The 16060-nt window shown below is 49.3% G+C and overlaps 1 protein-coding gene across 1 annotated transcript in view; it reads right to left on the reverse strand.

Moving 5' to 3' along the window:
* LOC144504332 (uncharacterized) overlaps positions 1-16060 on the reverse strand; it is a 107465-nt gene that overhangs the window by 69679 nt on the left and 21726 nt on the right. Inside the window, exons 6-7 of the mRNA XM_078229499.1 lie at positions 6751-6879; positions 5595-5687 (exon numbers count right to left, since the gene is read on the reverse strand). Of these exons, the coding sequence (XP_078085625.1) occupies positions 5595-5687; positions 6751-6879 (222 nt within the window). The remainder of the gene's footprint in view (positions 1-5594; positions 5688-6750; positions 6880-16060) is intronic.

Raw genomic sequence — 16060 nt, forward strand, 5'->3', positions numbered from 1 at the left:
GGTTAGGGCAGTGTGAATCCGGTAGATAACGGTTAGGGCAGTGTGACTCAGGTAGATAGCGGTTAGGGCAGTGTGACTCAGGTAGATAACGGTTAGGGCAGTGTGAATCCGGTAGATAACGGTTAGGGCAGTGTGACTCAGGTAGATAGCGGTTAGGGCAGTGTGACTCAGGTAGATAGCGGTTAGGGCAGTGTGAATCAGGTAGATAATGGTTACGGCAGTGTGACTCAGGTAGATAACGGTTAGGGCAGTGTGAATCAGGTAGATAACGGTTAGGGCAGTGTGACTCAGGTAGATAGCGGTTAGGGCAGTGTGACTCAGGTAGATAACGGTTAGGGCAGTGTGAATCCGGTAGATAACGGTTACGGCAGTGTGACTCAGGTAGATAACGGTTAGGGCAGTGTGACTCAGGTAGATAACGGTTACAGCAGTGTGAATCAGGTAGATAACGGTTAGGGCAGTGTGAATCAGGTAGATAACGGTTAGGGCAGTGTGAATCAGGTAGATAACGGTTACGGCAGTGTGACTCAGGTAGATAACGGTTAGGGCAGTGTGACTCAGGTAGATAACGGTTACGGCAGTGTGAATCAGGTAGATAACGGTTAGGGCAGTGTGACTCAGGTAGATAACGGTTAGGGCAGTGTGAATCAGGTAGATAACGGTGAGGGCAGTGTGAATCAGGTAGATAACGGTTAGGGCAGTGTGAATCAGGTAGATAACGGTTAGGGCAGTGTGAATCAGGTAGATAGCGGTTAGGGCAGTGTGAATCAGGTAGATAACGGTGAGGGCAGTGTGAATCAGGTAGATAACGGTTAGGGCAGTGTGACTCAGGTAGATAACGGTAAGGGCAGTGTGACTCAGGTAGATAACGGTTACGGCAGTGTGAATCAGGTAGATAACGGTTAGGGCAGTGTGAATCAGGTAGATAACGGTTACGGCAGTGTGAATCAAGTAGATAACGGTTACGGCAGTGTGAATCAGGTAGATAACGGTTAGGGCAGTGTGAATCAGGTAGATAACGGTTACGGCAGTGTGACTCAGGTAGATAACGGTAAGGGCAGTGTGACTCAGGTAGATAACGGTTACGGCAGTGTGAATCAAGTAGATAACGGTTACGGCAGTGTGACTCAGGTAGATAACGGTTACGGCAGTGTGAATCAGGTAGATAACGGTTACGGCAGTGTGACTCAGGTAGATAACGGTTACGGCAGTGTGAATCAGGTAGATAACAGTTACGGCAGTGTGAATCAGGTAGATAACGGTTAGGGCAGTGTGAATCAGGTAGATAACGGTTAGGGCAGTGTGACTCAGGTAGATAACGGTTAGGGCAGTGTGATTCAGGTAGATAACGGTTACGGCAGTGTGACTCAGGTAGATAACGGTTACGGCAGTGTGAATCAGGTAGATAACGGTTACGGCAGTGTGAATCAGGTAGATAACAGTTACGGCAGTGTGAATCAGGTAGATAATGGTTACGGCAGTGTGAATCAGGTAGATAACGGTTAGGGCAGTGTGACTCAGGTAGATAACGGTTAGGGCAGTGTGACCCAGGTAGATAACGGTTAGGGCAGTGTGACTCAGGTAGATAACGGTTACGGCAGTGTGACTCAGGTAGATAACGGTTAGGGCAGTGTGACTCAGGTAGATAACGGTTACGGCAGTGTGAATCAGGTAGATAACGGTTACGGCAGTGTGACTCAGGTAGATAACGGTTAGGGCAGTGTGAATCAGGTAGATAACGGTTACGGCAGTGTGACTCAGGTAGATAACGGTTACGGCAGTGTGACTCAGGTAGATCTCTCGGTGGGTGAGCATCTTGGGGATAGCGATCATAATTCTATCTCCTTCACGATAGCATTGGAAAGAGATAGGGTCAGGCAGGCTAGGAAAGTGTTTCTCTGGAGTAAAGGGAAATACAGTGTCATCAGGGAGGAAATTAGACGGGTAAATTGGAAGGAGGCATTCTTGGGGAAAAGTACCGAAGGAAAGTGGAGGATTTTCAAGGAATGTTTGTCTGGAGCTCTGCATGACAACGTTCCGATGAGACAGGGGGGTGTTGGTAGGGTACGGGAACCGTGGTGCACGAAGGTTGTGATGAACCTGGTAAATAAGAAAAGAGAGGCGTACAGAAGGTTCAGAGAGCTAGGAGGTGTTAAGGATTTAGAGGAGTATACGCGATGTAGGAAGGAGCTTAAGAAGGAAATTAGGAGAGCGAGAAGGGGTCATGAGAAGACCTTGGCGGGTAAGATTAAGGAGAATCCCAAGGCTTTCTACAAATATGTCAAGAGTAAAAGGATGAGATGTGAAGGCATAGGACCCTTAAAAGGTGAAGGGGGAAAAGTTTGTGCGGAACCGTTAGAAATGGCGGAGCTGCTTAATGAATACTTTACCTCGGTATTCACGGTGGAAAGGGATCTGGGTGGTTGTACTGCTGGATTGCGGAGGACAGAAAGGATCGAGCATGTGGACATAAAGAAAGAGGATGTGTTGGAACTATTGAATGGCATCAAGGTTGGTAAGTCGCCGGGACCGGATGGGATGTACCCCAGGTTACTGTGGGAGGCGAGGGAGGAGATTGCGGAGCCTTTGGCGATGATCTTTGCATCGTCGATGGAGACGGGAGAGGTTCCGGAGGATTGGAGGATTGCGGATGTGGTCCCTATATTCAAGAAAGGGAACAGGGACAGCCCGGGAAATTACCGACCGGTGAGTCTAACCTCAGTGGTTGGTAAGTTGATGGAGAGGATCCTGAGAGACAGGATTTATGATCATCTAGAGAAGTTTAGTATGATCAAAAGTAGTCAGCACGGCTTTGTCAGGGGCAGGTCGTGCCTTACGAGCCTGGTTGAGTTCTTTGAAAATGTGACCAAGCACATTGACGAAGGAAGAGCGGTGGATGTGGTCTATATGGACTTCAGCAAAGCGTTCGATAAGGTCCCCCATGCAAGACTTCTTGAGAAAGTGAGAGGGCATGGGATCCAAGGGGCTGTTGCCTTGTGGATCCAGAACTGGCTTGCCTGCAGAAGGCAGAGAGTGGCTGTGGAGGGGTCTTTCTCTGCATGGAGGTCAGTGACCAGTGGAGTGCCCCAGGGATCTGTTCTGGGACCCTTGCTGTTTGTCATTTTCATAAATGACCTGGATGAGGAAGTGGAGGGATGGGTTGGTAAGTTTGCTGACGACACCAAGGTAGGTGGTGTTGTGGATAGTTTGGAGGGATGTCAGAAGTTGCAGCGAGACATAGATAGAATGCAAGACTGGGCGGAGAAGTGGCAGATGGACTTCAACCCGGATAAGTGTGTGGTGATCCATTTTGGCAGATCCAATGGGATGGAGCAGCAGTATAAAATGAAGGGTACCATTCTTAGCAGTGTAGAGGATCAGAAGGACCTTGGGGTCCGGGTCCATAGGACTCTTAAATCGGCCTCGCAGGTGGAGGATGCGGTCAAGAAGGCGTATGGCGTACTAGCCTTCATTAATCGAGGGATTGAGTTTAGGAGTCGGGAGATAATGCTGCAGCTTTATAGGACCCTGGTTAGACCCCACTTGGAGTACTGCGCGCAGTTCTGGTCACCTCATTACAGGAAAGATGTTGAAGCCATTGAAAGGGTGCAGAGGAGATTTACAAGGATGTTGCCTGGATTGGGGGGCATGCCTTATGAGGATAGGTTGAGGGAGCTTGGTCTCTTCTCCCTGGAGAGACGAAGGATGAGAGGTGACCTGATAGAGGTTTACAAGATGTTGAGGGGTCTGGATAGGGTGGACTCTCAGAGGCTATTTCCAAGGGCTGAAATGGTTGCTACGAGAGGACACAGGTTTAAGGTGCTGGGGGGTAGGTACAGGGGGGATGTCAGGGGTAAGTTTTTCACTCAGAGGGTGGTGGGTGAGTGGAATCGGCTGACGTCGGTGGTGGTGGAGGCAAACTCGTTGGGGTCTTTTAAGAGACTTCTGGATGAGTACATGGGATTTAATGGAATTGAGGGCTATAGATAGGCCTAGAGGTGGGGATGTGATCGGCGCAACTTGTGGGCCGAAGGGCCTGTTTGTGCTGTGGCTTTCTATGTTCTATGTTCTATAACGGTTAGGGCAGTGTGACTCAGGTAGATAACGGTTAGGGCAGTGTGACTCAGGTAGATAACAGTTAGGGCAGTGTGACTCAGGTAGATAACGGTCGAGCTGTCTTGGTGAATGGATAACAGCTCTTTCCTCTGGTTGGATGGTCATTTCCAAGCGGGTATCAATTCAAGGTGGTGCGATGAGTGATGGGAAATGCAGAGAAACCAGAGGGCATCTGAAACAGAGACAAATCTTTATGTGAAAAGGGGGAAGATACAGGAACTGATACAGAGCTATGTAGAGAGCGGGGCAGTGGGGTTAGTTTGGGGATTGATACAGGGCTATGGGGAGAGATCGGGGCAGTGGGATAGGTTTGGGAGTGATACAGGGGTATGGGGAGAGAGTGGGGCAGTGGGATTAGTTTGGGGATTGATCCAGGGCTATGGGGAGAGAGTGGGGCAGTGGGATTAGTTTGGGGATTGATACAGGGCTATGGGGAGTGAGCGGGGCAGTGGGATAGGTTTGGGAGTGATACAGGGGTATGGGGAGAGAGTGGGGCAGTGGGATTAGTTTGGGATTGATACAGAACTATGGGAAGAGAGCGGGGCAGTGGGATTAGTTTGGAGATTGATACAGGGCTATGGGGAGAGAGCGGGGCAGTGGGATAGGTTTGGGAGTGATACAGGGCTATGGGGAGACAGCGGGGCAGTGTGATTAGTTTGGGATTGATACAGGGCTATGGGGAGAGAGCGGGGCCGTGGGATTAGTTTGGGGATTGATACAGGGCTATGGGGAGAGAGCAGGGCAGTGGGATTAGTTTGGGATTGATACAGGGCTATGGGGAGAGAGCGGGGCAGTGTGATTAGTTTGGGATTGATACAGGGCTATGGGGAGAGAGCGGGGCAGTGGGATTAGTTTGGGATTGATACAGGGCTATGGGGAGAGAGCGGGGCAGTGTGATTAGTTTGGGATTGATACAGGGCTATGGGGAGAGAGCGGGGCAGTGTGATTAGTTTGGGATTGATACAGGGCTATGGGGAGAGAGCGGGGCAGTGGGATTAGTTTGGGATTGATGCAGGGCTATGGGGACAGAGCGGAGGCAGTGGGATTCGTTTGGGGATTGATACAGGGCTATGAGGAGAGAGCGGGGCAATGGGATTAGTTTGGGATTGATCCCGGTTTATGGGGAGAGAGAGACGGACACTGGCGACGAGGTGAAATGGTTTCTTGCTGTGGTTCTGGTCTGGTAGCTGATTTAATAACCTGCTGTATTCAGCAGCTTGCTTGTTGCTTCAACACAATCTACCTTGTCCTCCAGCAATGTGGGCAAGAATCTGCAATGTAAATGCTCCTCGACAGGACGGAATAAAGTCGGGGAGTTCACGGAGGAGGGATTGTAATCTGCTGAATGTCCTGTTAGCAGCTGGCTGAGCCAGACTCCGCTTGTTTCAATCTCTCCGCATGTTCCTCATTTCCGAGGATATTTCTGTTTGCAGTTACACATATCCCCAGGCATGCAGAGAAAGCTTTCAGGCACATACCAGAACAGCCTGGCCCAGGGTATCCAGCGGGGCAGTCACAGGTATCAGGAGCCACACACAGGCCAGAATTCAGACACACAGGGTTACAAACCGCTGGTGGAATGAAAGAGAGAGATGAAACTCAATCCATTACACAGCACACAATGTTAGCATCAAAAACACAAGTTCACAAGAGAGCAGCGATATCGAGCAGTGGGAACAAAGATATGTGTTTCTGTTAGAAATTGTGGACACCTGTAAAATAGGAGTTGGTTCAGCTCAGACCAGCTGGTTCATGATGCAGAGCGACCCCAACAGCATGGGTTCAATTCCTGTACCGGCTGAAGGCCCTGCCTTCTCAACCTGCCCCTCGCCTGAGGGGTGGTGATCCTCAGGTTAAATCACCACCACTCAACTCTCCCCCTCAAGTCGGGGGGACCAACCAATCCTCATCTGGGATTATGACAACTTTACCTTACCTGTAAAATACAGAGTAAAGCTCCCTCTGCACAGTCCCCCATCAAACACTCCCAGGACAGGTACAGCACGGGGTTAGATACAGAGTAAAGCTCCCTCTACACTGTCCCCCATCAAACACTCCCAGGACAGGTACAGCACGGGGTTAGATACAGAGTAAAGCTCCCTCTACACTGTCCCCATCAAACACTCCCAGGACAGGTACAGCACAGGGTTAGATACAGAGTAAAGCTCCCTCTACACTGTCCCCCATCAAACACTCCCAGGACAGGTACAGCACGGGGTTAGATACAGAGTAAAGCTCCCTCTACACTGTCCCCATCAAACACTCCCAGGACAGGTACAGCACAGGGTTAGATGCAGAGTAAAGCTCCCTCTACACTGTCCCCCATCAAACACTCCCAGGACAGGTACAGCACAGGGTTAGATGCAGAGTAAAGCTCCTTCTAGACTGACCTTGGTGAGACATACATGCTGACTTTATGCATCTCTTGTCTATGTTTAGAATGTACAATGAGAACGGAACAGAAAATACCCAGCACCAGGAGAGGGGACCGAGTTACATCTGCTGATCCTGACTCTGTGTGTACACTGTTCCCGGCCTCCAATCCGTGTGGGTCTCCCCCTGCTCCAGCTTTGATCTCTCTCTGTCCCTCTCTCCCTCTCTGCACTGGCACAGGAATTCAGGTGCCTCACTCACGCTGGCATTTGGTCCTGTCATCAGTCCGCGACTGGAATCCTCTGTGGCAGCTACAGCTGAAAGTCCCCGGAGTGTTGTTACACACCTGCTCACAACCACCATTTGTAAAATCATCACACTCGTCCACATCTGTAAAATATCAGCAGTTCAATCTCAGAATCGATTATCATTGCTATATTATCAATGCTAACGTGTATTTAGATACAAGCTTCAAGTGCTTTCCAGCAGCATTCTGCAAACAGATCTGACAGCAAATCAGACAATCGGTTCATTCACCAGAATCCTGATCAAAGGTCTTAAGGTGAATCTTAGACCAGGGGAAGTGGTTGAGCAGCAGAGGGAAGGAGGTCCAGAGATGAGCGGGTTAGGTGGATTGGCCATGCTGAATTGCCTCTTAGTGTCAGGCGGACTCACCAGGGTAAATGCATGGGGTTATGGGGATAGGGCCTGAGTGGGATTGTGGTCAGTGCAGACTTGATGGGCTGAATGGCCTATTTCTGCATTGTAGGGATTTTATGGGAGGGAATCCCAGAGCTTCAGGCTGCAGTTGCTGAAGGTTTTTGATTTGATTTGATTTATTATTGTCACATGTATTAACATACAGTGAAAAGTATTGTTTCTTGCCGCTATACAGACAAAGCATACCGTTCATAGAGAAGGAAAGGAGAGAGTGCAGAATGTAGTGTTACAGTCATAGCTAGGGTGTAGAGAAAGATCAAGTTAATGCGAGGTAGGTCCATTCGAAAGTCTGACAGCAGCAGGGAAGAAGCTGTTCTTGAGTCGGTTGGTACGTGACCTCAGACTTTTGTATCTTTTTCCCGAAGGAAGAAGGTGGAAGAGAGAATGTCCGGGGTGCGTGGGGTCCTTAATTATGCTGGCTGCTTTGCTGAGGCAGCGGGAAGTATCGACAGAGTCAATGGATGGAAGACTGGTTTGCGTGATGGAAAGAAAGGTGTAGAGAGAGAAGAAAAGACGGACAGACAGAGAAAGGGAGACCGAAAAATGGGGACGGAGAGAGGGAGACTGAGTGAGGGAAGCAAAGAGGGAGATAAAGAGAGCACCAAGAAAGTAGACAGATATGGAGATAAAGTGGGAGAGAGAGAGAAACTAGCATAGAAAGAGAGAGAGAAGGGCGAAAGGGAGAGAGACAGGGATGATGGAGGAGCCCAGGATATCAGTACAAAAGATAAGGCTGAAGCATTCGCGATAATCTTCAGCCAGAAGTGCCGAGTGGATGATCCATCTCGGCCTCCTCCAGTGGTCCCCAGCATCACAGATGCCAGTCTCCAGCCAATTCAATTGGCTCCACGTGAATGACAGCACGGTGGCACAGTGGTTAGCACTGCTGCCTCACAGCACCAGGGAGCCGGGTTCGATTCCCAGCTCGGGTCACTGTCTGTGTGGAGTTTACACGTTCTCTCCGTGTCTGCGTGCGTTTCCTCCGGATGCTCCGGTTTCCTCCCACAGACCAATGATGTGCGAGTTAGGTTGATTGACCACACTAAATTGCCCCTTAGTGTCAGGGGGATTAGCAGGGTAAATGTGTGGGGTTATGGGGTTAGGGTCTGGGTGGGATTGTGGTCGGTGCAGACTGGATGAGCCAAATGGCCTCTTTCTGCACCATAGGGATTCGAGGATTCCATGATGTCAAGAAATGGCTGAAGGCACTGGATACTGTGAAGGGTATGGGCCCTGACAATATTCCAGAAATAGTCCTGAAGATTTACGCTCCAGGACCTGCTGTGACCCTCGCCAAGCTCTTCTACCTCTGCAACTAGATCCTAGACTTCCTAACCCACAGACCACAATCAGTAAGGATAGGCAACAACACCTCCTCTACGATCATCCTCAACACCGGTGCCCCACAAGGCTGTGTTCTCAGCCCCCTACTATACTCCTTATACACCTCTGACTGTGTGGCCAAATTCCCCTCCAATTCGATTTTCAAGTTTGCTGATGACACCACCGTATTGGGTCGGATCTCAAACAATGATGAGACCGAGTACAGGAATGAGATAGAGAATCTGGTGAACTGGTGCGGCAACAATAATCTCTCCCTCAATGTCAACAAAACGAAGGAGATTGTCATCGACTTCAGGAAGCGTAAAGGAGAACATGCCCCTGTCTACATCAACAGGGACAAAGTGGAAATGGTCGAGAGCTTCAAGTTTTTAGGTGTCCCGATCACCAACAACCTGTCCTGGTCCCCCCATGCCGACACTATCGTTAAGACAGCCACCAACACCTCTACTTTCTCAGAAGACTAAGGAAATTTGGCATGTCAGCTACGACTCTCACCAACTTTTACAGATGCACCATAGAAAACATTATTTCTGGTTGTATCACAGCTTGGTATGGGCTCCTGCTCTGCCCAAGACCGCAAGAAACTACAAAGGGTCGTGAATGTAGCCCAATCCATCACGCAAACCAGCCTCCCATCCATTGACTCTGTCTACACTTCCCGCTGCCTCGAAAAAGCAGCCAGAATAATTAAGGACCCCACGCACCCCGGACATTCTCTCTTCCACCTCCTTCTGTCAGGAAAAAGATACAAAAGTCTGAGGTCACGTACCAACCGACTCAAGAACAGCTTCTTCCCTGCTGCCGTCAGATTTCTCAAGGGACCTACCTCGTTTATGCTGATCTTTCTCTACACCCTAGCTATGACTGTAACACTACATTCTGCACCCTCTCCTTTCCTTCTCTATGTACGGTATGCTTTGTCTGTATAGCGCGCAAAAAACAATACTTTTCACTGTATGTTAATACATGTGACAATAATAAATCAAATCAAATCAAATCCAGTATAGTTACAACACTGGCATCTACCCAACAATGTGGAATATTGCCAGGTATGTCCTGTACACAAAAAGCAGGACAAATCCCAACTCTGCTTCCTGTTAGATAGCCAATCCCCAATGCACGCTAACACCCTACCCCCAACTCCGTGTGACCCAATCTTCTTCAGCAACCTTTTGTGAGGCACCTTATTAAACGCCTTTTGGAAATCCAAAAACACCGCATCCACCGGTTCCCCTCCGTCAACCGCACTAGTCACATCTTCATAAAAATCCAACAAGTTCGTCAAGCACAACTTTCCCCTCATGAATCCATGCTGCGTCTGCTTAATTGAACCATTCTTATCCAGATGGCCTGCTATTTCTTCTTTAATGATGGATTCCAGCATTTTCCCAACTACAGACGTTAAGCTGACCGGCCTGTAGTTACCCGCCTTTTGTCTATTTCCTTTTTTAAACAGCGGCATAACATTAGCCGTTTTCCAATCCGTCGGCACTACCCCAGAATCCAACGAATTTTGATAAATAATCACTAACGCATCCGCTATTACCTCTGACATTTCTTTCAGTACCCTGGGATCGACAGCGCGAGCAAGCAGCACCTGCTCAGCAATAACCTGCTCAGTGACGCCCAGTTTGGGTTTCGCCAGGGTCACTCAGCTCCTGACCTCATTACAGCCTTAGTTCAAACATGGAAGAAAGAGCTGAATGCCAGAGGTGAGGTGAGAGTGGCAGCCCTTGACATCAAGGCCGCGTTCGACCGAGTGTGGCATCAAGGAGCCCTCGTGAAACTGGAATCAATGGGTATCAGGGGGCAAACACTCCGCTGGTTGGAGTCATACCTGGTACACAGGAAGATGGTTGTGGTTGTGGAGGGTCAGTCATCTCAGCTCCAGGACATCAGTGCAGGAGCCCCTCAGGGTCAGTGTCCTCGGCACAACCATCTCCAGCTGCTTCATCAATGACCTTCCCTCTGTTATACGGTCAGAGATGGGGAAGTTCGCCGATGATTGCACAATGTTCAGCACCATTCACAACTCCTCAGATACTGAAACAGTCCATGTGGAAATGCAGCAAGATCTGGACAATATCCAGGCTCGGGCTGACAAGTGGCAGTAACATTCACACCACACAATGCCAGGCAATGACCATCACCAATAAGAGACACTCTAACCACTGCCACTTGACATTCTATGACCATCATTGAATCCCCCACTGTCAACGTCCTTGGGGTTACCATTGACCAGACATTCAACTGAATTCACCACCTAAACACAGTGGCTACAAGAGCAGGTCAGAGGCTGGGAATACTGCAGAGTAACTCACCTCCTGACCCTCAAAAGCTTATCCACCATCTACAAGGCACAAGTCAGCAGTGTGATGGAACACTCCCCACTTGCCTGGATGGGTGCAGCTCCAACATTCCAGAAGCTCAACACCATCCAGGACAAAGCAGCCCCGCTTGATCAGCACCCCATCCACAAACATCCACTCCCTCCACCACCAACGCACAGTGGCAGCCGTGTGTACCATCTACAAGATGCACTGCAGGAACTCACCAAGGCTCCTTAGGCAGCACCTTCCAAACCCATGGCCACTTCCATCTAGAAGGAGAAGAGCAGCAGATACCTGGGAACACCCCCACCTGGAGATTCCCCTCCGAGTCACTCACTATCCTGACTTGGAAATATATCGGCCATTCCTTCACTGTCGCTGGGTCAAAATCCTGGAACTCCCTCCCTAACAGCACTGTGGGTGTACCTACACCTCAGGGACTGCAGTGGCTCAAGAAGTCAGCTCACCAGCACCTTCTGAAGGGGCAAGTATGAATGGGCAGTGGATACTGCCCTAGCCAATGACACCAAAAACCCTTGAGTGAATATAAAAATAGAGTGAGAGATAGAATGAGAGTTGGAAAGAGAGAGACAGACAGACAGACAGAGAGACAAAGAGAGAGAAGGGAGTGCAAGTGACAGAGAGAAAAAATTGAGAAAGAATGAGAGAAAAGTAGTGAGATGGAGAGTGAGAGGGACACAGAGACAGACTGAGAGAGAGGTAGAGAAAGAGAAAGGAAGGGTGACAGAGAGAGGAATACACACAGATATATAGAGAGAACAAGAGAGATGGACAAGGAGAACCAGAAAGAGACAGAGAGAAAGGGAGAGAGAGAAAGGGAGAGAGAGAAAGGGAGAGAGAGAAAGGGAGAGAGGGAAAGGGAGAGAGAGAAAGGGAGAGAGAGAAAGGGAGAGCAAGTAATAAAGAGAGGGAGAAAGAGACAGAGAGAGCAAGAGAGGAAGGGGGAGAAAAGGTGAGTGAGGCATAGAAAGAAATAGTGGCAGAGAGAAAGAGAGAGCGAGAAAGAGACAGTGACAAAGGGAGAGCACCTGGTAAAGGGAAGAAGAAAGAAACAGAGAGTGAGATAGAGACATCGGGGGAAGAATAGACAAAGGGAGACAAAGAGATAAAGAGAGACATGGAAAGAAAGGGAGGGAGGCAGAGAGAGGGAGAAAGGGAGAGAGTTAGAGAATGGGAGAGAGTTAGAGAAAGCGAGGCAGAGGCAGAGAAAATTTTAAATAAACAGGAACAGAAAGAGCGAGAGAAGGATAGAGGCATAGAGAAAGGGAGACAGAAGGGAACAAAAGGGTTGTCAGGGAAAAAAATCGGACCTCTCAGGGACAAAAGTGGGGAATTATGCTTGGAGCCCAAAGAAGTAGGGGAGATCCTAAATGAATACTTTGCGTCGGTATTCACAAAGGAGAGGGATGTGTTGACTGGGAGTGTCTCTGAGGGGAGTGTTGAACCATTGGAGAAAATCTCCATTACAAAGGAGGAAGTGTTAGGTTTGTCAGAGAATTTAAAGACTGACAAATCCCCAGGGCCTGATGGAATCTATCCAAGGCTGCTCAGGGAGACGAGAGATGAAATCGCTGGGCCTCTGACGCAAATCTTTGTCTCGTCACTGGACGCAGGTGAGGTCCCAGAGGATTGGAGGATAGCTAATGTGGTCCCGTTATTTAAGAAGGGTAGGAAGGATAACCCGGGTAATTATAGGCCGGTGAGCTTGACGTCCGTGGTGGGGAAGTTGTTGGAGAAGATTCTTAGAGATAGGATGTATGCGTATTTATAAAGGAATAAACTCATTAACGATAGTCAGCATGGTTTTGTGAGAGGGAGGTCATGCCTCACTAACCTGGTGGAGTTTTTTGAAGAAGTGACCAGAATGGTTGACGAGGGAAGGGCCGTGGATGTCGTCTATATCGACTTTAGTAAAGCGTTTGACAAAGTCCCTCATGGTAGGCTGGTGAAAAAGGTTGAATCTCATGGGATAAAGGGGGAGGTGGCTAGATGGGTGGAGAACTGGCTTGGTCACAGAAGACAGAGGGTGGTAGTGGAAGGGTCTTTTTCCGGCTGGAGGCCTGTGACTAGTGGTGTTCCGCAGGGCTCTGTATTGGGACCTCTGCTGTTTGTGATTTATATAAACGATCTGGAAGAAGGTGTCACTGGGGTGATCAGTAAGTTTGCGGACGACACAAAATTGGCAGGACTTGCAGATAGTGAGGAGCATTGTCAGAAGCTACAGAAGGATATAGATAGGCTGGAAATTTGGGCAAAGAAATGGCAGATGGAGTTCAATCCTGATAAATGCGAAGTGATGCATTTTGGTAGAAATAATGTAGGGAGGAGCTATATGATAAATGGCAGAACCATAAAGGGTGTAGATACGCAGAGGGACCTGGGTGTGCAAGTCCACAGATCCTTGAAAGTGACGTCACAGGTGGAGAAGGTGGTGAAGAAGGAATATGGCATGCTTGCCTTTATAGGACGGGGCATAGAGTATAAAAGTTGGGGTCTGATGTTGCAGATGTATAGAACGTTGGTTCGGCCGCATCTGGAATACTGCGTCCAGTTCTGGTTGCCACACTACCAGAAGGACGTGGAGGCTTTGGAGAGAGTACAGAGGAGGTTTACCAGGATGTTACCTGGTATGGAGGGGCTTAGTTATGAGGAGAGATTGGGTAAACTGGGGTTGTTCTCCCTGGAAAGACAGAGGATGAGGGGAGACTTAATAGAGGTGTATAAAATTATGAAAGGCATAGATAGGGTGAACGGTGGGAAGCTTTTCCCCAGGTCGGTGGTGACGTTCACGAGGGGTCATAGGTTCAAGGTGAAGGGGGGGAGGTTTAACATGGATATCAGGCGGACATATTTTACACAGAGGGTGGTGGGGGCCTGGAATGCGCTGCCAGGCAAGGTGGTGGAGGCGGACACACTGGGAACGTTTAAGACTTATCTAGATCGCCACATGAACGGGGTGGGAATGGAGGGATACAAAAGAATGGTCTAGTTTGGACCAGGGGGCGGCGCGGACTTGGAGGGCCGAAGGGCCTGTTCCTGTGCTGTATTGTTCTTTGTTCTTTGTGGAATAGGGAAAGGAAGAGAGACAAAGAGAGAAGCAGAGAGAGAGAGAGATAGAGGACAGACACACACAGTGAGAATCAGAGGGAGATGAAAGGAGGGGGAAACTGAGAGACAGGGAGAGAGAGAGCACAAAGAACAATACAGCACAGGAACAGGCCCTTCGGCCCTCCAAGCCTGCACTGCTCCCTGGTCCAAACTAGACCATTCTTTTGTATCCCTCCATTCCCACTCCGTACATGTGGCGATCGAGATAAGTCTTAAACGTTCCCAGTGTGTCCACCTCCACCACCTTGCCCGGCAACACATTCCAGGCCCCCACCACCCTCTGTGTAAAATACGTCCTTCTAATATCCGTGTTAAACCTCCCCCCCCCTCACCTTGAACCTATGACCCCTCGTGAACGTCACCACCGACCCGGGGAAAAGCTTCCCACCGTTCACCCTATCTATGCCTTTCATAATTTTATACACCTCTATTAGGTCACCCCTCATCCTCCGTCTTTCCAGTGAGAACAATCCCAGTTTACCCAATCTCTCCTCATAACTAAGCCCCTCCATACCAGGCAACATCCTGGTAAACCTCCTCTGTACTCTCTCCAAAGCCTCCACGTCCTTCTGGTAGTGTGGCGACCAGAACTGGACGCAGTACTCCAAATGCGGCCTAACCAACGTTCTATACAACTGCAACATCAGACCCCAACTTTTATACTCTATGCCCCACCCTAAACACGTTAAAGAAGCCATCCCCTACGGACAAGCCCTCCGAATACACAGGATCTGCTCGGATGAGGAGGATCGCAACAGACACCTCCAGACGCTGAAAGATGCCCTCATAAGAACAGGATATGGCGCTAGACTCATTGATCAACAGTTCCAACGCGCCACAGCGAAAAACCGCACCGACCTCCTCAGAAGACAAACACGGGACACAGTGGACAGAGTACCCTTCGTTGTCCAGTACTTCCCCGGAGCGGAGAAGCTACGGCATCTCCTCCGGAGCCTTCAACATGTCATTGATGAAGACGAACATCTCGCCAAGGCCATCCCCACACCCCCACTTCTTGCCTTCAAACAACCGCACAACCTCAAACAGACCATTGTCCGCAGCAAACTACCCAGCCTTCAGGAGAACAGTGACCAAGACACCACACAACCCTGCCACAGCAACCTCTGCAAGACGTGCCGGATCATCGACACAGATGCCATCATCTCACGTGAGAACACCATCCACCAGGTACACGGTACATACTCTTGCAACTCGGCCAACGTTGTCTACCTGATACGCTGCAAGAAAGGATGTCCCGAGGCATGGTACATTGGGGAAACTATGCAGACGCTGCGACAACGGATGAATGAACACCGCTCGACAATCACCAGGCAAGACTGTTCTCTTCCTGTTGGGGAGCACTTCAGCGGTCACGGGCATTCGGCCTCTGATATTCGGGTAAGCGTTCTCCAAGGCGGCCTTCGCGACACACGACAGCGCAGAGTCGCTGAGCAGAAACTGATAGCCAAGTTCCGCACACACAAGGACGGCCTCAACCGGGATATTGGGTTTATGTCACACTATTTGTAACTCCCACAGTTGCGTGGACCTGCAGAGTTTCACTGGCTGTCTTGTCTGGAGACAATACACATCTTTTTGGCCTGTCTTGATGCTCTCTCCACTCCCATTGTTTTGTTTCTTAAAGACTGGATTGGTTGTGGGTATTCGCATTCCAACCATTATTCATGTAAATTGAGTCTGTGTCTTTATAAGTTCTGTTTGTGAACAGAATTCCCACTCACCTGAAGAAGGGGCTTAGAGCCTCGAAAGCTTGTGTGGCTTTTGCTACCAAATAAACCTGTTGGACTTTAACCTGATGTTGTTAAACTTCTTACCATCCTATAAAGGCAAGCATGTCATATGCCTTATTCACCACCTTCTCCACCTGTGACGTCACCTTCAAGGATCTGTGGACTTGCACACCCAGGTCCCTCTGCGTATCTACACCCTTTATGTTCTGCCATTTATCGTATAGCTCCCCACTACGTTAGTTCTACCAAAATGCATCACTTCGCATTTATCTGGATTGAACTCCATCTGCCACCATG

Source organism: Mustelus asterias, chromosome 2 (genome assembly GCF_964213995.1).
Source record: "Mustelus asterias chromosome 2, sMusAst1.hap1.1, whole genome shotgun sequence".
NCBI lineage: Eukaryota > Metazoa > Chordata > Chondrichthyes > Carcharhiniformes > Triakidae > Mustelus > Mustelus asterias.